At 46.5% G+C, this 27855-nt stretch overlaps 2 protein-coding genes across 6 annotated transcripts in view; both read right to left on the bottom strand.

Annotated features, from left to right (window-relative positions):
• Nucleotides 1-17499, bottom strand: part of znf341 (zinc finger protein 341) — a 30273-nt gene extending 12774 nt beyond the window's left edge. Inside the window, exons 1-9 of one of the 2 annotated variants that reach the window (XM_069884406.1) lie at nt 17413-17499; nt 13433-13543; nt 12448-12638; nt 11831-11983; nt 11184-11366; nt 8265-8445; nt 6195-6279; nt 1843-2030; nt 58-236 (exon numbers count right to left, since the gene is read on the bottom strand). In XM_069884406.1, the coding sequence (XP_069740507.1) occupies nt 58-236; nt 1843-2030; nt 6195-6279; nt 8265-8445; nt 11184-11366; nt 11831-11983; nt 12448-12638; nt 13433-13543; nt 17413-17443 (1302 nt within the window). In that variant the 5' untranslated portion in view covers nt 17444-17499. Of the gene's footprint in view, nt 1-57; nt 237-1842; nt 2031-6194; nt 6280-8264; nt 8446-11183; nt 11367-11830; nt 11984-12447; nt 12639-13432; nt 13544-16940; nt 17038-17412 lie in introns of those variants that run through there. The other variant, XM_069884407.1, reaches the window with a different exon arrangement.
• Nucleotides 17500-22615: 5116 nt separating this feature from the next.
• Nucleotides 22616-27855, bottom strand: part of unm_sa1614 (un-named sa1614) — a 115738-nt gene continuing 110498 nt past the window's right edge. For all 4 annotated transcript variants that reach the window (XM_069884401.1, XM_069884403.1, XM_069884404.1 and 1 more), the window contains one exon: nt 22616-26669. In XM_069884401.1, coding sequence (XP_069740502.1) covers nt 26595-26669 — 75 coding nt within the window. In that variant the 3' untranslated portion in view covers nt 22616-26594. The remainder of the gene's footprint in view (nt 26670-27855) is intronic.

Raw genomic sequence — 27855 nt, 5'->3', positions numbered from 1 at the left:
GTAAATGTGCTCCAAGGGCAGTGGGAGTTGGGCAGGGGTGGGGAGGATAACACCCACCTGCTGATTCTTGTGTTGGATCATGTGTGACTTGAGTTGGAAGTAGGTGACGAATTTACAAGGACAGAATTGGCATTGGTATGAGCTGTCGATCACCAGCATCTGCTGTGCCTCCTGGCCCCTAGCTCCCAGAGCCAGGTCCGAGGTCTGGGGCGGAGTGTGCTCTGCCTCCTGTACTTCTGCTTGGGATAGAAGGCAGAAAAGATATGGGAAGGGAGGGAGGAGGAGAAAGAGGAGAGGTGAGGAAGGGAAAGAGGGGTGAGGGAGAAAGGGATGGATGGTGAAAAGGGGGGGAAACCGGAAGGGAGGGGAGGGAGGAAGGGAAGAGGAGAGGGCAGAGGGGTGGGGAAAGAGGGGAGAAAGGAGAGAAAGGAGAGAGGGGAGAAAGGGGAGAGAGGGACAGGAGAGAGAGGGGAGGGGAGAGAGGGGAGGGGAGAGAGGGGAGGGAGAGGCGAGAGAAAGAGAGGGAGAAATGCAGGTTAAAAGTCATCGGTCACCCCGGGTGCTTTCACTGACAGGGGCTGCACAGAACTGAGATGAATGGAGTCTTCTCACTCCTCTCTTCACAACCTCAGCAGAACAGAATCCAACCTCCTCCTGCATAAAAATCCTAGATTCACCCGGTGTGGAGAGGCCAATTGGCCCATTGTGTCCACCCCGGCCAAGTATGAACATCTGATTCAACAGGCCTTGTGGCCCTGCGGGTTACCTAACTGGGGTTTCCCCACCACCCTTCCTGCGTTTTCTCACCTTCCCTCACACCTAGTGGTGCAGACATTGGAGCCACCGCCTCACAGACCCGGGAATCGAGTTCTATCCTGATTTTGGCTGCTGTGTGTGTGGAGTTTGCATGTTCTCCCCCCACCCTCCCCTTGAGTACTTAATTAGCGGCGCTGGTGCCGATCTGCAGAGAGTGGGGAGCAAAGTCACAGTGCACCTCCACGCAGTAAAACTGCTTAGTCCAACTGCCGTCGGCTCTGTACAGGCTTTAAACAATCCATTAAAGGAGCTGACGGTAGTTTATTTTAAAATCCCACAACCGCGGGGTCTGGCCCAAGATGGTGGTGCCTGGGTTCAGGGGAAATAGAGGGCTGGCATGGGCACTAGAAAATGGGGAGACCACCCCCATTTGAGGAGAAGTAAATGAACAACCCATGGGACGGTGACCACGGCAGCGCACCAGTGAAGGGTTCAGCGGCTGCAGAACACACAGGTGGCGAGCTGTTGGTGACTCGAGGCAAGGAAACCCACGCTGGCTGCTGGTGACTGTGGTCGAAGGATTCACACCAGACTGCGGACTACTGGAGACTGGCTGAAGGGGTACCAGGTATTGGAAATGGGATGCGGGAGGGTGCTGGAGGCTTCCTGATTGTGTTAAGAGATTCGGATCTGGACCTGGGGTTGCTGATAGTTTGGACTGAAGACTGTGTGCTGTGGGAGCGCTGGAGACAAACTACGGACATTCAGTGATTCTGAGGGAACGCTTCTTTGCTTCTCTTTCTTTGGCTGTAAGGGATGCTGGGCAATTTCTGATGGCAAATCTTTGCCTGCCTTATGGTAGACTAAAGGAAATTTCGATAAATATCACATTATCTATTTTGTTATACAACAATAATCTTAAATAAGTGCCCCCCTCCTCGTTTCTCAATGGCAACTCCACGACCATACTGTATGTTGGTGACCCAGCCTGAATCCGCCCTCCTCTCCCATGCAGTTGACCGAGAGCTCCGTGCTTCCCCCAACTCATGCGAGCGCTCGCCATCCGCCCACCGGCGCAGGACTGACCTGTGACCTCGCGCTCTCCCTGCGCCCTCTCGTCGTCCGGGCTGACCGTCACAACCTGCATGGAGACGGAGGAGTGGGAGTTCCCTGCTGGCCACACCTTGTGGGTCTGCATGTGCTTCTTCACGTTGGATTTCTGCGCAAAGGCACGGCCGCAGACGATGCACTGGAATGGCTTCTCCCCAGTGTGGCTGGAAAGGGAAGGGCAAGCAGGGAGGCAGGGGGTCAGAGGCCAAAGGTCCACCAGGAAGACTGGACGTCACAATGTCAATCAACTTTAAATTGTTCAAAGTGTCCTGTCTTTGACAACTTGCAAAGGTAATGGGGTGTGGGCTTTGAGACATGGGTTTGGAGGGGAGCTGTTCCTTTAAAACTCAGAGCCCTTAAACATTCACTCAGACCCTTACCCTGAAACTCCAAAGGTATAAAGCTGAATATCGCACTTTTCCTCATTGCGAGACATCCCAAACCAATTTCTAAGCAATAAAATCACTTCTCAGCCTTTTGGCTAAGATCATGCGTAAAGTATTTTGGCAGAGGACCTGCAAAACAGTGAATATGTGCGAAGCAAAGCTTAAAGATGGTATCTTCCCTGAAGCCATCAGGCTCCTGAATGAACCCCACAACAGTGCTCTCATGCTGCACTTGACTGACGCTAATGATTGAAACCCTATCCTCTATAATTATGTTCTTAGAACATAGACCACCCCAGCACAGAACAGGCCCTTTGGCCCTTGACCATTGTATTCCTTAAAAAATACTAATCCCTTCCTTCCCCATAACCCTTTACTTTTCTTTCATCACATAGGAACATAGGAAGTAGGAACAGGAGTAGGCCAAAAATGGCCTGAGCCTGCTCCACCATTCAATACGATCATGGCTGATCTAATTTATGACCTAACTCTACCTACCTGCCTTCTCCCCATTATCACCTAATTCCTCTATCATGTAAAAATTTATCTAACTGAATTTTAAATATGTTTAATGAGGCAGCCTCAACCACTTCCCTGGATAGAGAATTCCAAACATTCACTACTCTCTGGGGAAAAACTATTTTTCCTCATCTCTGTCCTAAATCTACTCCCCCGAATCTTGAGACTGTGTCCTCTTGTTTTAGTTTCCCCGGCCAGCTCAAAAACCTTCCTACATCTATCCTATCCATACCCCTCATAATCCTATATGTTTCTATAAGATCTCCTCTCATTCTTCTGAACTCGAGCGAATACAATCCTAGATGATTTAATCTTTCATCATAAGTCAACCCCTTCATCCCAGGGATCAACCTAGTAAACCTCCTCTGGACTGTCTCCAAAGCCAGTATATCCTTCCTCAAATATGGAGACCAGAACTGGACACAGTACTCCAGGTGCAGGCTCACCAGTACCTTATACAGTTGCAACATTACCTCCCTACTCCTGAATTCAATTCCTCTAGCGATGAAGGCCAACATTCCATTTGCCTTCTTAATAACCTGCTGCACCTGCAACCTAACTTTTTGCGATTCATGCACAAGCACTCCCAAGTCCCTCTGCACAACAGCATGCTGTAGTTTTTCACCCTTTAAATAATATTCAGCTCTTTTATTTTTCTTGCTAAAGTGGATAACCTCACACTTACTAACATTGTACTCCATCTGCCAGACCTTTGCCCACTCATCCAGCTTAACTCTATCCCTCTGCAGACTCTCCACATCCTCATTACAATTTGCTCTTCCACTCAATTTGGTGTCATCCGCAAACTTAGCTACACCACATTTTGTCCCCTCCTCCAAGTCATCAATGTAAATGATGAACAGTTGTGGGCCTAACACCGACCCCTGCGGCACCCCACTTACCACTCTCTGCCAACCTGAAAAACTCCCATTTATCCCGACTCTCTGCCTCCTGTCAGACAACCAATTTTCAATCCAGGCCAATATACTTCCCCGGACTCCACTTTGCTGTAACTTACTGATAAGTCTCTTGTGCGGCACCTTATCAAACGCTTTCTGGAAATCCAAATATACAACATCAACTGTTCCCCTCGATCCACTGCACCCATTATATCCTCAAAGAATCCTAACAAGTTTGTCAAACAAGATCTTCCCTTTCTAAAACCATGCTGCGTATGCCTGATTGAACCCTTACGTTCCAAAAGTTTCACTATTTCATCTTTAATGACGGCTTCAAGTATTTTTCCAATTACAGACGTCAAGCTAATTGGCCGATAATTTCCAGTCTTCTGCCTACATCCCTTCTTAAAAAGTGGCATGACATTTGCTGTCTTCCAGTCTGCCGGGACCTGCCCAGAATCCAAGGAATTTTGGAATATGACCACCAATGCATCAACTATAACTTCTGCCATTTCCTTCAGAACCCTTGGATCCATATCATCAGGACCAGGTGATTTGTCTGGCTTTAGTCCCATTAGTTTCTCCATCACTACTTCCTTTGTAACAACTATTTTATCAAGGCCCTCCCCAACATTCTCATCCTTAACTCCGCACTTGGGCATGCTGGACGTGTCTTCCACCGTGAAGACTGACACAAAATATTTGTTTAATGCCTCGGCCATTTCCTCATTTTTTGCTACCAGTTTTCCTTTCTCATCCTCCAAGGGTCCTATGTTAACTCTGGCCACCCTCTTCCGTTTTATATATTTATAAAATTTTTTGCTTTGTTTTTATATTTTGTGCCAATTTACTTTCATAATCCTTTTTCCCATTTCTTATTACCCGCTTTGTAACTCCTTGTTGTCTCTTAAAGTTTTCCCAATTTTCCAGTTTCCCACTGCTCTTTGCAGCTTTATATACCTGCGCCTTCAATTTTATATTCTCCTTTATTTCCTTTGTTAACCACGGTTGATTTTTCCCTCCCTTGCTGCCCTTTTTCCTGACCGGAATATATTTTTGTTGAGCATTACAAAATATTTCTGAAAATCTTCCACTGTTAACCATATAACCATTTACAGAGCGGAAACAGGCCATGTTGGCCTTTCGAGTCCGCACCGATTCACTGATTTTGTGCGCCCTCTTCAGGCATTGGTCCCGGTAGATCTTCATTCAATAACAATGGGTGAATTCAATGCAGGTGGAATCAGATAATAGCAAAACTATGAGCAAGCAGATTGGCTGTCTGTGTACCAAAAATAGTAAAACTTGACGAAACTGGATTTATTAAGAAAAGACAAACAATGGACAATATCTCTAAGTTCATTAACTTAATCCATTCTTCAACTGTTTCATCAATTAGCCTGTGCTCCCAGTCCACTCTGCCCAATTCCTCCCTCATCCTATGGTAGTCACCCCTGTTTAAGCATAATATATTAGTTTTAGATCTAACTATTTCCCCTTCCATCTGAATGAGAAATTCAATCATACTATGATCCCTATTTCCCAGATGGTCTCTGACTATTACATCATTTACTCTACCTATCTCATTGCACAACACTAGATCCAGGAGAGCATTTTCTCTTGTTGGTTCCTTAACATGCTGCTCAAGAAAGTTATCACGGATGTATTCTATGAAGTCCTCTTCCAGACTCCCATGACCAACTTGATTTTCCCAATCTATGTGGAAGTTAAAGACCCCCATGACTACTGCCTTATCATTATTACATACCTCACTTATCTCTCTATTTATTTCCTGTGGCACTAAACTATTGTTATTTGGTGGGCGATAGATAACACCCACCAATAATTTTTTCCCTTTGTTATTCTTTATCTCTACCCAAATGGACTCAACATTATGCTCTTTAGATCTTATATCATCCCTCACTATTGCCTGGAGCTCATCTCTGATTAAGAGTGCAACTCCACCTCCCATACCATCCTGTCTATCTCTTTGCACCACCTGATACCCTTGAAAGTTTAATCACGAGCCTAAGGGTCTCTTAAATACCCCCAATGTTTCAGCCTCCAACACCATCCCCGGCAAGGCATTCCAGGCACCTACAACTCTGTGTAAAAGACATCCCTGATGTGTCCCTTAAACTTCCCTCCCCTCACTTTGTACATGTGTCTCCTGGTGTTTGCTATTCCTGCCCTGGGAAACAGGCACTGGCTGTCCACCCTATCTATGCCTCTTGTTCTACTTCTTGTCATTCAGAGTTAACCTTTTGGACTGATGGCAGAGGAATCCTTCTTATTGTACCAGATATGAAGCAACAAATTCTGATTCGGGGGTGGAGTGTCCTGTCTGACCAAGGGACAAGGAGCAGAGGTGACTGGTGGAAGGATAATGTTGGTGGTCCAACAGGAAGTCCTCAACTGGAGCTGGATTGTGTTGGGGAAGGAGGGGAGGGTTGGAGATGACTGAGACTAACAGCAACAATTAGGGGCAAAGGCTGTTTATCGCTCTGACCTCGTCCACACCCACCTTCTGATATGCTGTCGCAGGTCAAAGTTCTTGGCAAACATTTTGTCGCAATAGTTGCATTTCAGCTTCTGCAACTTCCCCTTTGCTGAAACACAGAGAGGTAGAGGTTGCGTCTGGAACATGCCGTGTCAGTCATTCCCCACTCAGCTCTCAAGGAAAGCGGGGCTATGGGGTGTGCGTATACTCGAGGGAATGTCACAGGATCTCAGAAGCAGCACTTGTAATGTTCTTGTATTATTTCCTACCAGGGCTCCAAATTTGTACCTGAGGTATTGGTGAGTGAATAGTGTAAGGAGCCACAACAGTTTAAACCCTTCAGAACCAAGGTGATATTAAAAAAATTGAATAAAATTTTGGGACATTTGCTTTTTAATTATTAAATGCACAATTTTTGTGGGCCATATAGTTTCTTTTGGCAAAAAAAATGTTATGCTTGAATTTGAAAGGCTGGTACTTTCTGAATAACTGGTTTTCCCATCTTGGTTGTCTACCCCACCCATTCTCAACCTTTCTTTGGTTATACTCCCCCGCCAAGTTTATGGCCCCCCCTTCCCTGTGAAGCAGCCAAGTTTAGTTGGTTTCTTCTCTATTTCCAAATACACGAAAATAAATATGTTACGTGATGTGAAAAGAGAATGATGGCCCTCATTGAGAATAGCTGGGCTAATGTGCAATATGTTGATGCTTCCCTCTCCCCTCCATCCCCCCCCCAAGAATGAGATGCAAGGAGCTATAGTTCCCATAAATACCTCTCTAGTTTCTTGTCAGAAAAAAGAAGCAACCAATTCAGGAAGTTATATCTGAATCCTTCTCATAAATTTGAGTTGTCTGTTAAGAAATTGTATGTTCTCCTCATGATCCGCACGTGTTTCTTCCAGGCACCCCGGTTTTCTCCCACCCTCCCAAGACGTAGGTCATGTGGATGGATTTGGACGGCACGGGTTGGAAGGCTCTGTTTCCGTGCTGTATCTCTAAATTTAAATCTCACTCTAAGTGGAGAGAGAGAGAGAGGAAATAGATGTCCTCACCATGGTCTCATGGACCTGCCAAACTGAGGCCACCCACAAAATGGAGGAACACTTACTATTTCGTCTGGGCACTCTCCAATCAGACAGTATTAAAACTGACTTCTCCGGTTTCCATTAACCCCTGACCTACCCCAATCTCTCTCTTCCCCTATCCCTTTATCCCACTCCCTTCCCTTCCCATTCAGAGAGCTATACTCTCCCTCCTATCATGCCTCAGCCTTTCTCTCTCTCTTCTACCCTCCCCCTGCTCTTTCTTCCCACCTTTCCCTACCTTTTTATTCAGGTGCCTGTCTGCAGTTTGGTCATAAGAAATAGGAGCAGGAGTTGCCATTCAGCCCGTCGAGCCAGCTCCACCATTCAAAGTGATCATGGCTGATCTGACGATGGGCTCATCTCCACCAAGCTGCCTTTTCCCCGTAGCCCTTAATTCCCCTACTACATAAAGACCTATCCAACCTTGTCTAAAATACTGAGGCCACCACAGATTCCACGCCACAGGTTCACCCCACTCTGGGAAGATCAATTCTTCCTCATCTATGCCCTGAATTTTAAGGTTATGTCCCCTAGTTCTAGTCTCCCCCACCAATGCCTTTCATAATTTTCTGTGAGATCCCCTCTCCTTCTTCTGAATTCCAGTGAGTACAGTCCCAGGTGATTCAATCTCTCCTCACAGAATAAACCCCTCATCTCTGGAATCAACCAAATGAAGCTCCTCTGCACCACCTCCAAAGCCAATACATCCTTCCTCAAGTCAGGAGACCAGAACTGCACGCAGTCCTCCAGATTTTGGCCTCACCACAGTTGCCGCAGAACCTCCCTGCTCCTAAATTCAATCCCTCTAGCAATGAAAGCCAACTTGCTACTCATACTTAAATGAAGGGCCAGGGCCCAAAAGGTTGGTGACCTTTTACAGCCTATGGATGCTACATGACCTGCTGAGTTTCTCCAGTACTTTTGTATCTTGCGTGTTTCTGTGCTTGTGTCTTGGAAGTGGGGTGTGTCTGGAGGGGAGACGGGAGGGAGGAGCAAGGGGTGAGCTTACCTTCCTGGGTGATGACGGGGTCTTTAGAAAGACTGCCTTTGGCTAGCTCAGGCTGGTAGCCGGCAGGGTTGAGGGCTGGCGCTGTGATGATGGTGCTGGTCTTGGTTCTGAAGCCTTGCTTCCCCGGGCTGTAGACGGGGGGAGTGGTGAACGGCGAACTCTCCACGCACTGGCTGGGAACCTGAAGGCCGCACAGGATGGTGGTGAGGGTTAACACTGGGAACCAATCTGGAGGGGCCCCTCCCTCATTGGAAGTGCGGGGGAGCTTGGCAGAGAATACAACAACCACCTGCATACGTATGGTATCCTAATGCAGTAAACCACAAGCTGGACTATGGAATGTGTTGAGCCATGGAAGAAGGAATGGAGAGTGTTTGATGACTCTGGGCCTGTGGAGTTCAGAAGGTTGAGGGTTGGGGGGGCGAAATCACATTGAAACTCATCGAAACAAAATGGCAGCGCTGCTGGAGATACTGTAACGGCAGTGCTCCCACTGGTTCAGACCTGGGGAGAGCAGAGAGCAGAGGCACAGCGATCCCATGCAGGGTCCTACTGCCCAGTCCTAAAACCAAAAGCTCAGTACAGGCTTTAAATGACCTGTTAAAGGAGCTGATGGTGTTTTCTTTAACATCTTTAAGAGTGAAAGGGGAAAAATTTAGGGGGAAGTTCTTCACAGAAAGAGTAGTGGGAGTGTGAAATGAGCTGCCAGTTGAGGTGACGAATGTAGTGTCAATTTTAGCATTTAAGAAGAATTTGGGGCAGGTACATGGATGGGAGAGGTATGGAGGGCTATGAACTAGGTTCAGGTCAGTGAGGCTAGGCAGAAAAAAATGGAGTAACACAGACTAGAAGGGCTGAAGGGTCCTGTTTCTGTGCTGCAGTGTTCTATGGTTCTATCCTGCAACCGCGGGGACTGTGCCCAAAATGGCAACACCTTGAGGGGTTGCAGACACTGGGAGACTGGCACAGGGCACCAGTAGTGAGGAGAACAACCCCCTCCACCCGTTGAGAAGGAGAAGCAGAGGAGACGACCCCACACAATGATGATGGACCAGTGAGGGGCTCTGCAGCTGCACGACGTAATAATAAATAGTATCTAATCTGGATGGAGTGGACGTAGAGAAGATGTTTCGAGTACTGGGGAAGTCGAGGAAAAGAGGACTGAAGTGCCAGTTGATGGAGTAGACAAAGACTATGTGGTCAAACAATAATCATGGCTTTTATTAGCAGCTGTCCTTTTGATTTTAACCCTTCTTCTGCCAGGGGGAGACTATGGTGAATGTCTGCCAAGCTGCCTGTCTCCCCTCTGGCGAGCCTTGCTGTACTAACATTGGCTGTGCATTATCTCTACTGTTCAGGACACTCCCCTTGGGTATAACTGTGTATGCACCTATTGTCTTTCATTATTGTACCATGAGTTTCTACTAATAAAATTGAAGCACCAGTTGATGATGTAGACAAAGACGATGTGGTCAAACAATAATGGCTTTTATTAGCAGAAACTCATGGTACAATAATGAAAGACAATAGGTGCATACACAGTTATACCCAAGGGGAGTGTCCTGAACAGTAGAGATAATGCACAGCCAATGTTAGTACAGCAAGGCTCGCCAGAGGGGAGACAGGCAGCTTGGCAGACATTCACCACAAGGACACAGCCTCAGAAAATAAGGAACAATTTATTTGTCCAGAGGGTAGTGAATCTGTGGAATTTGTTGCCACAGACAGCTATGGAGGCCAAGTCATTTGGTATATTTATAGGATGATGGGTTCAAAGGTTCTTGGGAGAAGGCAGGAGATTGCGGTCGAGAGGAAAAAAATACATCAGCCATGATCTGAATGGCAGAGCAGACTTGATGGGACAAATGGCCTTAATTCTTATGGAGAGAAGGGAGGTGGGGAGAGGTAAGTGAGGGAGATGGGCAGTGATGGGTGAGGGTGAACCTGAATCAGGCATTGGTCTTGACAGGACCTTGTTGGATTAGTGCAGGGGCTACGACTGGGGCGGCCTGGAGAACCTGGCCGTTCATTCAGGAGGGGAAGCCCCTCATATTCCCTCATCTACCAGGTCTCTACCGCATCATCATACCTCTGTAATACTAAGAAATAGGTGCTTCTCTCTCCAGAGATGCACCCTGGTCTGCTGATTCCTTCCAGCAATATCAGTTGACATTGCAAGTTCAGCAACTGCAGATTCACGACTCTCATGCAAGAATCAAACCATCGGGAGCACTCAGGGCACCAAGCAGAAGCTGTGGAGGTTGATATTTTGGGTCGAGATACCTTCAGGATTGAGTATTGAGGGGAGACATCCAATACAAAGAATGAGAGGAAGGTGATAGGTGAATTTGGGGGATGATGGGCAGATGCAGCCAGGTGTGGGTGACAGATTGTTATATTCTAGTCACCACTCCACAGGACGCCATAGTGAGAGTATAGAAGAGATTCACCAGGATGTAGAAAGAAAAGATGGATAGAATAGGTTTATTCTCACAGGTACAGAGGAGGCTATTTCAGAGGTTTATAAAATTATTATTGACATGAGCAGGGAGTCTTCTTCCTGCACAAGTGTATCAAACAAGAGGACACAGTTTGAAGGTGAGTGGGGAAAAATTTAAAACAGGCAAGTCTTCAACATGGGGATGGTGACGATGGAACTGGCTGCTGGAGGGGTGGATGTGGAGGCTGATACAATTACAATATTCATACGGTGTTTGGACAGGAACTTTGATGGGGGAGGAGTGCAGGGATACAAGCCTGTTGCAAGTGGCCAGAGTCCATGGTCAGCATGGAGAAGGTGGACAGAAGGGTCTGTTTCTGTGTCCCATGATTAGGTCAGGGATCGCCATCACTCCCTCCACCTCCTCCCTCCTTCTCGCCACACCTGGAGGTCTGCGCTCCGCTGGAGATGGGACCGACCTGGAATTGCGGCATGGCCAGTGGTGTTCCGTCCGCAGAATTCCCGCTCATTGTTGCCAGCGTGTTGCAGACCTGCACCACGTCACTACTGTTGGAGCTGGGCTGGGCAGGAGGGCTGACAGATCCAGGCCCAGGCTGCGGAGGAGGAACATAGGAGGCCCCTGGGTGCATGTTGTGACTTGTCTGGGGAAAGCAGATGAAACAGCGTCAGTCACAGGTTCCCGCCAGGCCAATATCAGCATTCCCAGGGAAGGAGTTCAGCCCCAAACCCTTCCCCCAGGAGACAATTCCACGAACCCTTATACTCCCTCACCCCTCCACCAACTCCCTCACTCTCCTCCGCCTCCTTCATTTTCCACTCTCCCTCACTCATCCCCTCCACTTCCCTCACTGTCCCTTCCTAACTCTTCCACCACCTTCTCACTCCTCCTCCACCTCCCTCACCCCCCTCTACTTCCCTCACACCTCCACTGCCTCCCTCATCACCCACACTGACTCCTCAGCCATGAAGATAGATTCCATCACACACCCTCTCTCTTCACTCCTTCACCCAAGGCCAGCGCCCCCCCCACCCCATCCCACCATGGACACAGGCCCACTGAAGATTGGGATGGGGTGGGCTGGTATCAGTCCCGAGTAGCACCTACCTGTGCGGGAAGAGGAAGGGAGCCCATGGGGGGGTCCAAGGAGGTGAAGGCGGACATGGCGGACATCAGGATATCGTCACTCACCACGATGTTCCCTTGCACCAGGGCCTGGGTGAGTGGGGAGTGAGGCACGGTGATGTAGGTTGGGACTTGCTGAGCAGACGAGTGTGGGGAGGGTAGAGGGATGTGGGGAAGGGGAGAGAGGAAAGGGGGACAGGCAGGGGGAGGAGACGGGGTAGAGGGGGGGGGAGAGGGGTTGGGAAAGGGGAGAGAGAAAAATGTGGTTAGTCTCATGCAGACCTGTTGAGAACAGCCATCGCTCTAACCCCCCTCACAGAGCTACGTGTAAACAATAACCCCCTCCTCCCTCTCCAAGTGGGATGGGTCGGGAAAGTGGGGGGGGAGGATTTTGGAAGATTTAGGGAATGGGTGGAGAGGGGGCAATATGGAGGGGGAGTGTATGGAATATGGAAGGATAGGGGGCAGAGGGGGTGAAGAGGGGATGGGGATGAGGGAAGATGGAGAGGGGGGGGAAGGTAGGGGAGAGGAGGATGGGATGACCCACCCATTGTAATGCATCAATGCCCCACTTCCACCGTGACCCCTTCCCACCTTACCTGACGGCTGATTGGTTGTGGAGGTACAGGGGTCATGGTGGGGACGGAGGTGTAGGCATTGCTTGGAGCCAGCGAGACAGTTGCCAGGGAGGGAGCATTGCCGTGACAATGATCCCGCTTGTGGGCTACGAAGGTTTGCAGCGAGTTGAACTGTTTCTTGCACCTCCCGCAGAGAAAAACATCCTCCTCATCTGTGGGAGGTCACAGACGGGGTCAGTGAGGGGTCGCAAATGGGGTCAGCGAGGTGTCGCAGACGGGGTCAGCGAGGGGCCGCAGACTGGGTCAGTGTGGGGCCGCAGACCGGGTCAGCGTGGGGCCGCAGACCGGGTCAGCGTGGGGCCGCAGACCGGGTCAGCGTGGGGCCGCAGATGGGGCCAGCGTGGGGGTCGCAGACGGGGCCAGCGAGGGGTCGCAGACGGCGTCAGTGACAGGGTCACAGAAGGGATCAGTTAGGGAACGCAGACTAGGTCAGTGATGGGGTTGCGGATGGGGTCAGCAAGGGGTTGGAGATGGAGTCAGCTAGGGGGTCACAGATGGGATTAACAGATGGGATGCACAAGGAGTCAGAGACGAGGACTATGAACAGTCAATGTCGGGGTCAGAGGCAGGATTGGAGAAAAAGGTTGGGGATATCGAGGATAATGAATGGTTTGGGTTGCGAGGATGGAGAGACCTTGGTTGATGGGGAGAGGTTCTGGGGGAGGGATGGGGAGGTGGGGATGGGTTTAGGGGAGGAGGGACAAGGTGAGGTGGGGATAGGAGGAGGGAGTAGTTCAGGGGAGGGGGAGTGATAAGGGAGGAGGGAAAGGGGTGTATGGAGGAGGAAGGATCAAACGGATGGGAGAGGGACAGCAAGCAGTGTTGGGGTACAAGCAGTGTTGGGGTACAAGGAGTGTTGGGGAGGTGTGTAGAGGATGGGGGTTGGGGCAGGGTTGAGGGGCAGTGTTTCCAGCATCGACCCCACACACTGCCCCCGGACACTCACCCAGGGCGGTCTGTATGCTGTTGGGCACCACACCCTGCGTGGCTGGGTCCGAGACAGCCCCCTGACTGTCGAGCAGGGACTGCACTGCCATTACTGTCTGGTTGTCTATTCCTGGAGAAGGAGAAACACCAAATACTCTCATCACTGAGGGAGCATCCATCCTGAATGTGACCCCCCCCCCCCCCCCCGCCACTGGAGCTGCATCATGTTTCCCCCAAACCCAGTGAACTCCTATCCTCCACAGTCCACACATCGAACAAACTCTGCCATTGTTTATCCCCTTGTCGCTCTAGAGGAGGCTGTTCAGCCCTCTGAGTATCTGTTGGCCCCCAGAGCCTCCCAATATTTCCCTTTCCCATGTCTGGAAACCCCTCCGCTCTCCCAGCAGAAACACCACTGGGCCCTGGGCAGTGGAACGGGAATCCATCAGCTCAAACAAAATGGCAGGATTCCAGGAGGGAATGCCTGAGGGAGGAGACACTCCCTTGGGTGGTAGCATGGGGGGCGGGTGGGAATAAAAATAAATGGAAGATGTATTCACCCTGTCCATCTCACCATTGGGAGGGTGTAGGGATACAACAGAGATCTGCAAGGTCGGTTCCTGGGATGAGAGATTGACGTTGAAAGCTGCAGGAGATCTGATCCAAGTGAATACATCTTAAGTATTGATATTGCAGTTGATCAAGATTTCTTTATTGTCAGAACATGTATTATAACATTAGATTGCTTTCTGTCTGCTGTAAAGCAAACAAAAAGATAACACCTGTGCCCCTTGCAAAAACAAAAGAGGGTCCCCTTCAGGAATGCCCAACCATCCTTGTATCTAACCCTCCAGATAAACTTCTTCTGCATCCTCTCCAAACCATCCATGCCATCCTGCAATGAGGTGATCAGACAGGCTGGGGGCTGCTGGAGACTGTCTCATGGGAACCAGGTATCGGAGCCGGGTTTCAAGAGGGTAAGAAGGGCTCCCGAAGGGGTCTCGGGCACTGGAGGCTTCCTGATGGTGTCGGAGGCTTGGATCTGGAGCTTGGGTTGCCAATGGATCCAACCGGAGTCTGGGCGGCTGCAGAGTCTGCGGGAGCGTTGGCGGTGAATCCACGGACACTCAGTCACTCTGAAGGGACTCTCTTTTGCTTCTCTTTCTCTCATAATGTAAGGGGCACCGGGCGATTCTAATGGTGACTCTCCCTTACGGCAGGCAGAAGGCAATTTCATGTAATATTACATGTTCTGAACATGACAATAAAAAAATTCTGGAATCTTTTTGTCTTCATTGTCTCTTTTTAATTCAATTGAGTATAGTACTGTAGGTGTTTTAGTTCTTTTGTATAAAGGATCTGTTCAGCTGCAGCACGTAAGAATTTCGGTGAATGTGTACATTGTACAACGTATATGACATTAAACTCTTATTCATTATGAATGGGTAATCAAAAGGCCACAGCAAAGTCTATCCATGGTAATGAGTACATTTAATTCCTTCACCAGATATTTTGAAACTAATTCCTGCATTGATGATAACAGAGGCCTGGCTAAGGGTGGGGAGTTTTCCGGAGGGAATTCCTGAACTCTGGACCTATGAAAGGACAGCAGCAGTGAAGGAGCGTGGCGATCCTGTAAGCGGTAACAGCAACATTCCTGAGGGGATTGGAGAAGCCAAAGCAGGGACTGGAGAATCAAAGGGATGTTCGCTGAGGAAGTCAGTGCAGAGAGCCGGGATGGACGAGCTTGGACAGTGATCTCACCCAAACTAGTTGATGGGGAGAACACCGGGGCTTGAATCGTCAAATTCATGGACGATGGTTTGAACAGATGAATTGGGAATGGGTGGATCGAGGTAGATTTGAGATCTGAACCTCAACCTGGGATTCAACCCACCGTGAGGGTCGTGGATCAAGGTTCTGAAGGCAAAGGCTCCCACACTGAAGAGAGCTGCTTCTCAATGGACTGGATGTGGGAGTGGAGGGAAGGTGTGCCAACACTATGGGGGGAGGGGTGGGGGTGGGGAGGGGGCAGTTGCGTCTATGTGCTGGTGTATTTCCGATAACATGCACGACAAGCAGCAGAAGCATCAGCCAAGGACTGACCCTTGAGGAAATGTGGTTGTGCATTTGCCAAATCCTGCCACAGACGGATTCAGCAAACATAGACCTGACATTCAGTGTTTTTCCCCCCAAAACCGCACTTGCCCTTTTAAAATAATGAGTCAAGTGCAAGTGGGGAGTTGTGAGGCTCCTTCAACACCTCCAGAACCCACGACACCTTGGTCCATCTCCATCCTGGGATCTCCTGCATCTAGAAACTTGACCAAAGCAAGACAAGTATAAACATAAAAATCTGCAGACGTCATGGTAAAAGTAAAAACACAAAGTTGGAGAAACTCAGCAGGTCAAACAGTGTCCTTTATATAGCAAAGATAAAGGTAACAGAACCAATGTTCCAGCTTGAGCACTTCATCAAGGGATGAGCAAAATGAAGGCAGGCGCCTGGATCTTTGCCATACAGGCAGTCCCTGACTCACAACCTATGATCATCTGGAAATACGACCAAAAATTTTAAAAATATAACATTTATATGGTTTATGTTGTATTTGACAAATTGTAACAGGGATACAGGGCACGTAAGAGCCAAAAAGGCTGGGCGCGACCACCTTGATTCCTGTGCGCATACGCAAGTCTTCGGTTGGCGCATGTGCGGTGGATTGGCGTATTGGAGTTCGGTTAAAGGCACAAATTCAACATGCTATGTAAAGGACACTGTTTGACCTGCTGAGTTTCTCCAACCTTGTGTTTTTACTTCTACCACGGCGTCTGCAGATTTTCGTGTTTTACTTGTCTTGCTTTGGGCAAGTTTCTAGATGCAGGAGATCCCAGGATGGAGATGGACCAAGGTGTCATGGGTTCTGGAGATGTTGAAGGAGCCTCACAATGTTGAAGGAGCCTCACAACTCCCCACTTAGGGCACTTAAGTCTCACACTTGCGCCAGCCGAACTCCAATACGCCAACCCTCCACGCATGCGCACAGGAACCAAGAGGGCTGCGTCCAGCCGACAGACGCCAACTCACAAGGTCAGTACACAGATTTTGGCTCTTTCAATATTGGCCCCAAGGGTCATAAGACCCTCACCGAGCCTGCGAGCGGCTTTTGTGGGTAGTAGTCCCTACAGGGCTATTCCGACATACATCCAATCCGAGATACAACCAGTGGACCAGAACAGAACACGGATGTATGTCGGGGAGTACCTGTATAACATCTTGTTCATCCCTTGGAGAAGAACTCCAGCTCCAAACGTTGGTTATGTATCTTTATCTTTGCTACATAAAGTGCACTGACCTACATTGTGTTTTCACTCAAGGCTCTCTCCCTCCTGCCCCTGTTTGACACTTCTTTTGCTTTCAATTTGCAATGTCCACACAGAATTTCCACTTTACAATCCATCCAAAGAGCCGCTCAGACCGAAAATGAGCTTGACACAGACACACTGCTGTTACAGTTCGGGCATCTCACCTGTGCAACCTGTCTACGGGACTCGGGGCACGGCTGGGCAGAAACATTGCCTGCATTTACTCACACTTGGAGCGCAGCGGGAGTCTCGGGAGAGCAGGGAGGTGCGACTCTGCCCTTTTAAACCCCCTCCGGCTTTTCCAACAAACCCCCCCCGACCCTCCCGCCATCTCTCGCCGCTTCGCTTGGCTCAGAAGCCGCTGTTCCAGACCTTCTCCCCCCGGGAGACCCGGAGACGCCGCCTCCTCCCGGCACCGTCATTAATTAACCGAAAAAAAGACCTTAAATCTGCATTGGGCGAGAAGGGAAGGTTGCAAAACAATAGTTTCCTGGCGATTGCTCTTTGCAAGACTTTGCAATAATTAAATGTAAACCCCCCTGCATGCAGAATAAATGGTACAAATGCAACGATGGGGGGGGGTTGGGGCGAAGATTAAATTGTAGGGAAAGTGGGTGAAATGTTGCATTTTACTACCTGCCAACGCCTCGAAAATTGCTTGCGCCATCTTGGAGCTTCTTTGCTGTATTTGAGGCTGGGACGATGGGAAATGGAGAGTCGGCGAAAGCCCGAACAGCGGCGGCAACAGCAGCGGCGGCTCATCGCCACCAGAGGGAGGTGTCGGCCGCAAATTGGGCGGCGCGATCCTGGCGACGGTCGGCAGGGGAAGCTATTCCCCCAAACCCCGACCAGCCAGAGTAAAAGTTCCCACGAACTTTGCAGACTTTCTGCAGCACCTTCGAGTGTTGAACACACTTCATTCCCACTTTGGCCCAAAGACCGAACCAACACTAAACTTGTATTCAGTATTGTGTTCAGCCCTGGTCATCTCATTGCAAGAAGGATGTGGAAGCTATGGAGAAGGTGCAGAGGAGATTTACCAGGATGTCACCTGGATTGGAGAACAAGTCTTAGGAGGCAAGTTTAGCAGAGCTGGGACTTTTCTCTCTGGAGCATAGAAGGATGAGAGGAGACTTACAAGATTAGGGTGGACAGCCAGCACCTGTTTCCTCAGGCAGGAATAGCAAACAACAGAGGACAGGTGTAAAGTGAAGGGAGAGATGTTTAGGGGAGACATCTGGGGTGCTTTTTTTTAAACGCAGGGTTGTGTGTGCCTGGAATGGCTTACCAGAGATGGTGGTGGAGGCTGAGACATTAGGGGTATTTAAGACAGGCACATGGATGGAGGAAAAGTGGAGGGTTACGGGATAGGTAGGGTTTAATTTTTTTTTAGGAATATACGGTTGGCACAACATTGAAGGGTCTGTACTATGCTCTAAAAATACCCTAGGTGTTGCAAAGTTGAATTAAAATCAGAAAGTGCTGGAAACACTCAACAGGTGAGGCAGCATCAGGGGAGAAACTAATTGTTCATGTTTCAGATGGAAGTCCCTGCACCAGAACTTTCAAATTCAAAATGTACTCTCCCCCAATTACAAGAATCTAATGGTAACACACCCTGTCTATGGAAAATCCACGACTGCTTTTAGATTATTTCTGCCAATTTTTCTTTATCACATTATATCTAGTATAGTGAGAAGGGTTCTTCTGTCTTCTGCAAGCAGTTTAATAGGTTACTGCTAACATTTCTTGCCAGAATTAGTATGTGTGAACAGTAAAGAGGGAAGGGGAGGGGTTGTTGAAAGATTTGTGGTTAAGTACTTATTTTACACAGAAAATATGGGTGCGACGGGCTGCCTGGAGTAGTGGTGGATGACCCGGGTTTGAATCCAGCGCTATCTGTAAGTTTGCATGTTCTTCCCGTGAATTGTGCAGATTTTCTCTGAGTGCTCCAGTTCTCCCTACCCCTCAAAACAGAATTGGTAATTAATTGGGTGTAATAGACAGCACAAGTTTCCCACGTTGGACAGGCTTTCTAACCTGCTGTATCGTTAAACTGTAGCATTTAAGAGGTATTTAGACAGACTTGAATATGAAGGGGGTGGAGGGATAGGGATCACATGAAGGCAGAAGAGATTTAGTTTAATTTGGCCATCATATTCGGCACTGACATTGAGGGCCAAGGGGGCCTGTTCCTGTGCTCTATTGGCCTGTGTTGTATTCCCACAGCCACGTGGAAGAGCACAGTTGACAGAGAGTAGAGGCACATTACTGGAGGAACTCAATAGGTCAGGCATTGTCTGTCATTGCTGAAGTATCAACAGTGACTGAGATTTGAACAAACTGAACAACTTCAGCCTTTTGCTGCCCAGTTTCCACACTTCAGGTCAATGCAATTTCCTTTTCATAGAAAGATCTATTTTGCTATAATATTCATTCAACATAACAAGACTCTAATTTAAGCTCTCATTTCACAAGAATTCTTCTATTTTTGTAAGTGCTCTCATTGATTTTTTTTTATGATTGGTGTGAACGAGACCTCATTTCTATGGAAAGTGAGGATTTCATTTCAAAGTTTCATGAAGCCTGCTAATATCTTGGTACTGAGTAAGATCATAGAGGCGGGTCTAAGTGAATGTTGGCCGAGGCTCTGAATCCACCATCATGAAGTGCTCACATTGACTCCAGCCCCACAGCCACCCTTGAACCACTTTGGTTCATCGTACCCCTATATCAGATCCACACTAATGGCAAATCTCAGCCTGGAACACCTGGGCAATAAGGACATTTTCAGCAGACCTTTACATCATTGTCTATAGGTCTGCCTTCAACACAACAGGGCCAAATAAGCCCATCCTCAAACCTTATGACCTTGGCTTCAGTCCCTTCTGTGCAATTGAATCCAGGACTTCCTGACCCACAATCAGGAAGGATTGGCGACAGCACCTCTTCCACATTCATCTGGACACTGCAAGGCTGTGTTCTCAAACCTAAACTCCTCGACACCCATGATCGTGGCAAGACACTGCTCTAACACTATCTGATACCACTGTCTCGAAGTGTGGAGTCGGAATGCAGAATGGAGATAAAGGGACGAGAGATGTTGTCAGGACAACAATCTCTCCCTCAATGTCAGCAAGACGAAGGAGCTGGTCATAGATTTCTCGAGGAGGAGTGGAGCTCACTCTCCAGTCCATAACAGCACACTGAGGTGGAGATATTGGACAGCTTTGTTCCAAGGGGGAAACATTGCCACTGACCTGTCCTGGTCAACCCACATTGATGCGATGGCCAAGGAATTTGAGATTTGTCACCAGCATCCCCTAAAAACTTCTACAAGTGCAACATTGAAAGCATCCTGTCAGGAACTGCTCTGCTCTGCTCAACCAGTAGCAAAGCTGGGGGGGCGGGGGTGGAGGGGGAGCGACCGCTCCCGAGCACATATTTCAAAAGTAGTGAACCCCCCCCCCCCGTTTACCTCTGCCGAAAAATCAGTGTGGGCTGCCATTCAACCACTGACTCACCATCCAGTAAGCGTCATGGCGCCTTTTTTATGTGCTCGCTCCCCCTAACTTTAGAATCTGGCTACGTCCCCTGCTCAAGATGCGGCATTGTGAACGTAGCTCAGACCATCGCAACCCCTCCCCCCCCCCCCCACCCACCCTTTCCACCTACACTTACCACTGTCTTGGAAAAGTAGCCAGCCTTTCAAAAGACCCATCCCTCTTCAGCAACACTCTTTTCATCCCTTCCTGTCAGGAAGAAGATTCAAGATCATGCACCACCAGATTCAAGGACAATCTCCTTCCCTATTTATCACACTTCTGAATGAACCTCACGTTGTCTTTGTTTTGTACTAAATAGTCTAACTCTGCAGTTTTTTACTTGCTATATTGTGTATGGGCTGTCTAACTGGACTCAATGAAGACAAAGTAATGAAGACAAAGTAAAGAGGCTTGTTCTGCTTGATGTACTTCTGAACCTGTCTCACAGCAAATACCACATTCACTGCACTCCTTTCTGGCCAAAAACTGCGCCTTCGGGAGATTCCTTTCCGAGACGGTGACGAGTCTGTTCAGGAGGATTTGGGCGAAAATCTTGACTGCAATGGACAGCAGTGAGATACCCCTGTAGTTTCAGAGTTTGATTTGCTTTCCTTATTTTTGTAGAGAGCCACAATGAGGGCATCGCAGAAGTCATCAAGCATCTCCTCTGTGATCCAGATGTCTTCCATGTGTCTTGGAACACCTGTAAAGAATTTGGGCTTAGAGCTTTGTAGATCTCAGCAGGAATACCATCCTGCCTTGTTGCTTTATTTGAATTAATCTGTGAGATCTCTTTATTGATCTCATCGGTAGAGGGCGATAGGTCGAGGTCATCCAGGACTGTAAGACATCAGGATTAACTGTGGACGGCCTATTTTTCTAAGCTCTAAGAGCTGCCGAAATGGTCTTGTGGTTTTCACCAAACCAATCTTGATGCACTTAAGTTTTCATTTTGATTATAGTTGATGCCGTCTGCGTGACAACATCTTTGAACTGCTTCCACTTTTCAGAACAGGTTCCCACAAGCAGTGAATTGCTGGAGAGTTTTTCATTAAAGTGCATCTTGAAAACATCAGGCTTGACCTGGATCTTGAAATCTGCTGATGTTGAATGACACTCTGACGCAATGTCCAGACCTCCACAAAGCTGAAAGTCTATAGAGCCGTGGTCATTCCCTTTCCTCCTATATGGAGGAGACCTGGACTCTGTACTGACATCCCATCAAACTGAGAAATTCTACATGCGCGCCATCCGTTCCACCTTTGGCATCCATTGGCAAGACCATGTCTCCAATCTGGAGGTCTTGGGTCATGCAAAGTCCACCAGCGTTGGGACCCTGATCTTCAGAGCCCAGATCCAGTGGATGGGACAAGTTATCAGAATGGATGACCACCGTATGCCTCGCCAGCTGCTCTATAGTGAAGACTGGAAGGAGACATCGAGGTCAGCCACGCAAGTGCTATAAAGACGCTCTGAAGGAAACCCTCTGTTACTGCGGCATCCAGCCAAGAGAACTAGAAGATGTGCCCGCTGACAGGTCACATTGGTGAGCCCTGTGTGATGAAGCCTACACCAGGCGCTGCCAATTGCTGGTGGAAGGTCATGAACAGCATCACAATGCAGCAGCCACCGTTATTACAACAATGCACTTCCAGTGCCACAAATGTGCCAGCCTTTGCATTTCCAGACAGGGACTGCAGAGTCACCTTCATGCCCACAGATAAACTGCACAATGTGTCTTCTTTGAACCAAAGTATGACCAATAGAATTATAACTGGACTGCTTGCTGAACAAAATTTTCTTCTTGGCCCTTGGCACATCTAATAGTAAACATGAACTTGACTTATGGACAAAGATCCTGGTTCAAAGGTATAAAACACAATGGTTCATTTCCAAGATTTAATAAGATGATGGCCCTTTTAGGTTATGAAAAAATACCAGACCTCTCATGCTTGTAATAACCTAATATTTCCATGAACTAGTGCAGGGGGTTTCCCGAGACTAATGCAGAACATTCTCTGTACTGTATTATGATCACACACAATGACTGAACTGTTGACTTGATTTTGCAAAGTAGTACTTCGTGCAGTGTATCTCAACAAGGTCACCTGCAGACAACCATGAACAAAGTTCACACAGCAGAGACTATGAATTGATTCTCCTCAAACACACTATGGGTCGGGGGGGGGGGGGCAGAATCTCACATTCTAAGAAGCCATGTGAATATGTAACCACATGAAGTATATGCATTACCATTAATTTTCATGGTTATAAAATAAGAGAAATGACTAAGGTCTTAGAATTATTTTTAATTTTTACAAATACCACAGCTGATTCACAGTTTTAAGTAACATCATACACTTTTTCCAAAAATAACATAACTCTTCCTTGATACAGTAGTAAAAATAAAAATGGGAAGTATGCCACAGATGCTTGAAATATCAACCTATGCAGTGAAAGTAAAACAAGGTTTAATGTTTGCAAAATAAACAAGGCATAATACTGTCTTTAATATTGAGCAACTCCAAATGCAATAGTCTTGTTTAACTAAAACCTAATGTCATGCATTGAGAGGTGGGAAGGCACTATATTGTTGCAAGCTTTTCCTTTCTTCAAACACAAAATCACCAGTATTAAAATTAGGAACCAGTTGTAATAACGTATGCAATATTAAAAATCCATTCTTGTAATGATGTCTGTGGTCTTACAAATAAAAAAAAACTATTTTCTTTTGCTCAGGATATATTTGTGGAATAAACATTTTTATTCCAATATGCAGTCACGGTCAGAATATTTATTCAAAAGAACTTGCTGAAACTTTGAAGAGATTACAAAAAAAAAAATCACAATGAAATGCTTCCATTTGCTCAGTGAATGTACACAAATACTGTTCATGGAATCTACTTAAAATCAACTAGCAGGTTCTGGATCCTTCTAGTGGTGAAGGAAGGAAGGAGAAACCATCCAGTTTAATATTGGATGGGTCGATATTTAAATTTGAGGTGTCGGTTCTGGTAGGAATTCTATGATAGCTCAATGAAAGGTAACAGGGAAATGGGATGGTTCAGTGCTGGAGACAGAGAATGTTGCATTAGGTGCAGGAAGAAAAGTTTTGGACATCTAAGGATGATCTAACTTTGGAGAATTGTCATTAGTCCAATTTCAACAATCTATCAGAGTTGACTCCCACATAAAGAGATCTAAGAGTTTGAGTGAGGTGAGGGAAAGCACCAAAATGTGCTCAACTGTTTCCCTCACCACATCTCCAGAATGTGACACAAAAAGTGATATGCAGATGATGGTCTGAACTCAGATTATACCAATGCTCTGTTCCTATTGAGCAGGCGGCTTCTGTGGATTCTGCTATCTCATGACAGGGAAAGCGCAAAGCAGGGTCTTATTGAAAATAACCAAAAACATCTGGACTCCTGCCGTCATTTTTCCATATATTGAGGAAGGGCCCGAAACATCGGTTCTGTATTTTTACCTTTGCTCTATAAAGGACACTGCTTGACCTGCTGAGTTTCTCCAGCGTCGTGTTTTTACTTCACCCAAGGTATCTGCAGATTTTTGTGCTTTATTTTTTACTTTTTACCCATAAACATTCTCCTGTTCCCTTGTTTCAATCATTTGGCTTCAAATGGGATCCCAGAAAGAAACGAAGACACAAGCTAAGATATTCTGAACAAAATTTAGATTTTGAATATTATTACTTCAAAACATACAGGGGTTGTAGATCAATTGGGTGTAATTTGGCAGCATGGGCTTGTGAGCTGAAAGGGCCTGTTACAATGCTGTATGTCTAAATTTTTAAAAACTTTTTGGAAAAAAAAAGAAAGTGTTCTGGAAATCAATCATCATTTCATCAATTATCTGGTCTGTGTTAGCTTCTGAATGGTTATACAACTTGTAAATAAATCTTTATTCCTGATTTTGTCGGACATTTGACATCACAGATCAATGGACGGCACATTTAGCACAATACTACCACAGAAGCAGCGACCCGGGTTTGAATCCCACGCTGTCTGTAAGGAGTTTGTATGTTCTCCCAATATCTGTATGGGTTTCCTCCGGATGGTCCGGTTTCCTTCCACCCTTTGAAACGTACAAGGGTGTTAGGTTAACTGGAGTGTAATTGGGCGGCACAGGTTTAAGTGGCCAGAATCGGCTTCTACCATGCTGTAAATAACATTTAATTTATTAAAATTTAAAAGTAGATTTAAACTCAGGATGCTGAATGTGGACACTTTAATTTGCTCCAAGAAAACAGCTGTCAAATATCTGAACTGGAAAATGGACACAATGATTAAGTCATTAACTGTACTTTCAATTTATTCACAATAAGGTGGGATACTCTCTCAAAATACACATAAGAAAATATTCAGTACTCTTTCCAGAGGTAACAATTGGAATTCTGGAATGATCTGGAATAATCAAAACTTAATAAAAATATTGAAAAAACAAGTTTCGTAACTCTTGATTGCACTGATCCACTTCATAGTGATCCAAACTTTGGTTCCTTTTTTTGATTTAGAAACAGTCATATTTGAGAACCTCACCACATCAGCACTGTGGTTGAATATGTACAAGTCTCACATTTCAATACTTAATGTGGGTCACATTTTGACTGAATACAAATTTAATTTCCAGCTTTCTGTGCAATGATATGACAATGTGATTTCAAGTTTCATATCAATCATGTATAATCAGTATTTGTTCATTATTCTGTTTCACTCCAGATTAACAGCAATTTCAAATGGAACAAATCCACTGTTGAGAGAAAGAGAATTAGAGGCAAATCTCAATTTAATACTGTTGTTCTATTAGCACACTTTAATCAATGAATAATTAAAACTTTATGATGCCAAGATAATTTTTGTCTATGGCTTTGGGATCTGCACTTATAAAATGCATTTACTGTCTGATCAACCAGGTACTGCACACACAGGAGCCCAATGAAATGCACAAACCACTTCCATAACTGCTTTGTTCAAGCTCTAGATCAGCCATTCTCGACCTTTTTTTTTCGCCTATGGGCCCATTAGGTCTCTGCTCAAAGTTTATGGGATCCATCCTGTGAAGCAGTCAAGTTTAGTTCGTTTCTTCCGTACTTTTATCAACTATATAAAAAACATTTTATGATTTCAGTTCATGGGTCCTCTTAAACGTGCTGGGGCCCCAGGGGTGGGGGTGGGGGTGGGGGGGTGGTGCATGGACCCCTTTGAGAATGGCTGGGGTAGATGAATGTTGCTGCACTTCTGGTACTCAAATACCAATTTCAAAAGGAAAAGCATTTCATGCTCCAGAGAGGTTGCTTTACTTTCTCAAATCCAGCCAATAAAACTCTGGGCAGCATTCCCACAGACATCCACTCTCACCCATCCTTCTTTCCTCTACCATTTATTTGCAGGGATACAACAAAATATATTTTTACATCAATACTGATCTGTAGTATGGATTTCAGTCATCTGTAAATGCACACCCATTGCACAATAACACAAGCCTCATCTGATTTTCATTATTTAAAGTTGACCACATTTTAACGTATGGTTTCAGAATTGCTTTTCTTGTTAAAATATTTAACACTTAACAATTGAAGATTATTTTCCACTTTTTGAACTCGAAGCCCACGTTCGTCCTTATTTTTTTCTCACCATCTGGCACCTCTGGCATGAGCGACTGTTTGCCAGCCTCGATTGTCACGATTGCCGTTTGCTTACATTCTCAAGTGGAATTCATGGCAGGAGAGGGTTTCTCCTGAATTCTTGTTTAATACTTGACACCTGTCAGTCTTTGACCATTTTACCACACAATCTCTTTTAACAATAACAGGCTTTCTTCATATATACGTATTTGGCTAATTTACAACAATACTGTTTGATGATAGTTTTAAATCCTCAAACACATTACTGAATTGTTTTACTGGTTGGAAACAAAGATTTTTAGATACCAACAAGTATAAGCAGGTACAGTAAGTCGCACATTTATTATCAAACTAAGTAAACAACCACCTGCTTGAATTTAGATCTTTGCTGGAGGGTACCCACAAATTTGGGTTTCCCCAAACAGCCTCCTAATGAACCATTGTAACTCCATCCCCTCAGAAGGGCTGTTGACTCAGTTTTCATGGTCACCAAGAATAGCTTCCAGACGACGAATGCTCTTCAGTACAATCGATACATGCTTCAAGCTTTCTCGGAGAAAATGATCCAGAAGTGATTAATGTTGGTCATACACACATCTGCAACACCCCTGTCTGAAGGATGGTCGCTGTTAGCTTGTTTGCAAATGGATAAAAGATGCTGGAAATAGTCCTTTCCTGTGAGGCTGTCCATCTATGTAGCCATTCTAATGCAAGGGGGAAAAAAAACGGTTACGCAATTTAAACCAATTCAACACTCCAACAGCATCGAGAAGACTCAGACTCACTTGAAGTAATTTGACTTGGGGCAGCAGCACAAGTGATTAATATCAGATCACTCATCCCAATGCATTCATCTTGTTACGGAGTCATTCATTTCCTTTGCAGTGAACATGATTAAACATTGGATCCTGGAAATATCCATCTGGCCCTAGACTGTCAGTTCTCTGCTGACCTCATTTATGTAATATTACATTTAGAATGTAACAAACATTCAATTCTTTAACTTTTGTTCACTGTAAAGCAGACAGTCGTCACTTTTGTTGTGCAATATCCAAATGATCCTATTATCCTGAAATACTTGGCTAATTAAATGTTCACTTAATTGTATCACCTTGCTGCAGCAATTTTGCCTCTAAACCAGATTATTGTGTTTTAATGTCCCATTCCTGGACATGACCAGATCATATAGTTTGATGCTTGTGGAATTCTATGCCCAAGAGAACAGTAGAGATTGCCTCATTACATGCACTTATAATACAGATAGATAGATATTTGAATAACATGAGAATGAAGGGTTATGGGGAGTGGGTGGGTAATTGGAGCCAATAGTGGGCACATCACAGATGTTAGACTCGCTAGCCTACAATTCCCAGGATTCTCCCTATTACCTTTTTAAGCAAAGGGACAACATTTGCCATTCTCCAATCCTCCGGCTCTTCCCTTGTGGCCAAAGAGCATTCAAAGATCTTAGCCACTACCCCAGCTATCTCTTCTCTCACTTTTCACAGCAACTTGGGGTACGCCACATCTGGCCCTGAGGACTTATCTATATTGATGTTTCTAAGAAGATCCAACACTTCCTCTTCCTTAATCGCCACAATGTCCAGCACACAGGCCTGTTCTATTCTGACCTCACCCTGATCAAGGCCCTTTTCTCTTGTGAATACTGAAGCAAAGTATTTTTTTAGGACCTCCTCAACCTCCTCTGCCTCCAGCACATGTTGACTCCTTTATCCGATAGCGGGCCCACCCTCATTCTTGTCATCCTTCTGTTCTTCACATACACACAGAACACCTTGGGGGTTCTCCTTAATCCCACATGACAAGGCCTTCTCCTGACCCTTTGAACTCTCCTAAGTCCTTTCTTAAGCTCCTCCCCGGCAACCATGA

This window comes from Narcine bancroftii, chromosome 6 (assembly GCF_036971445.1).
Source record: "Narcine bancroftii isolate sNarBan1 chromosome 6, sNarBan1.hap1, whole genome shotgun sequence".
Taxonomy (NCBI): Eukaryota; Metazoa; Chordata; class Chondrichthyes; order Torpediniformes; family Narcinidae; genus Narcine; species Narcine bancroftii.
Note: the sequence above shows the minus strand (reverse complement) of the source record. Positions and strands in the feature narration are given on the sequence as shown.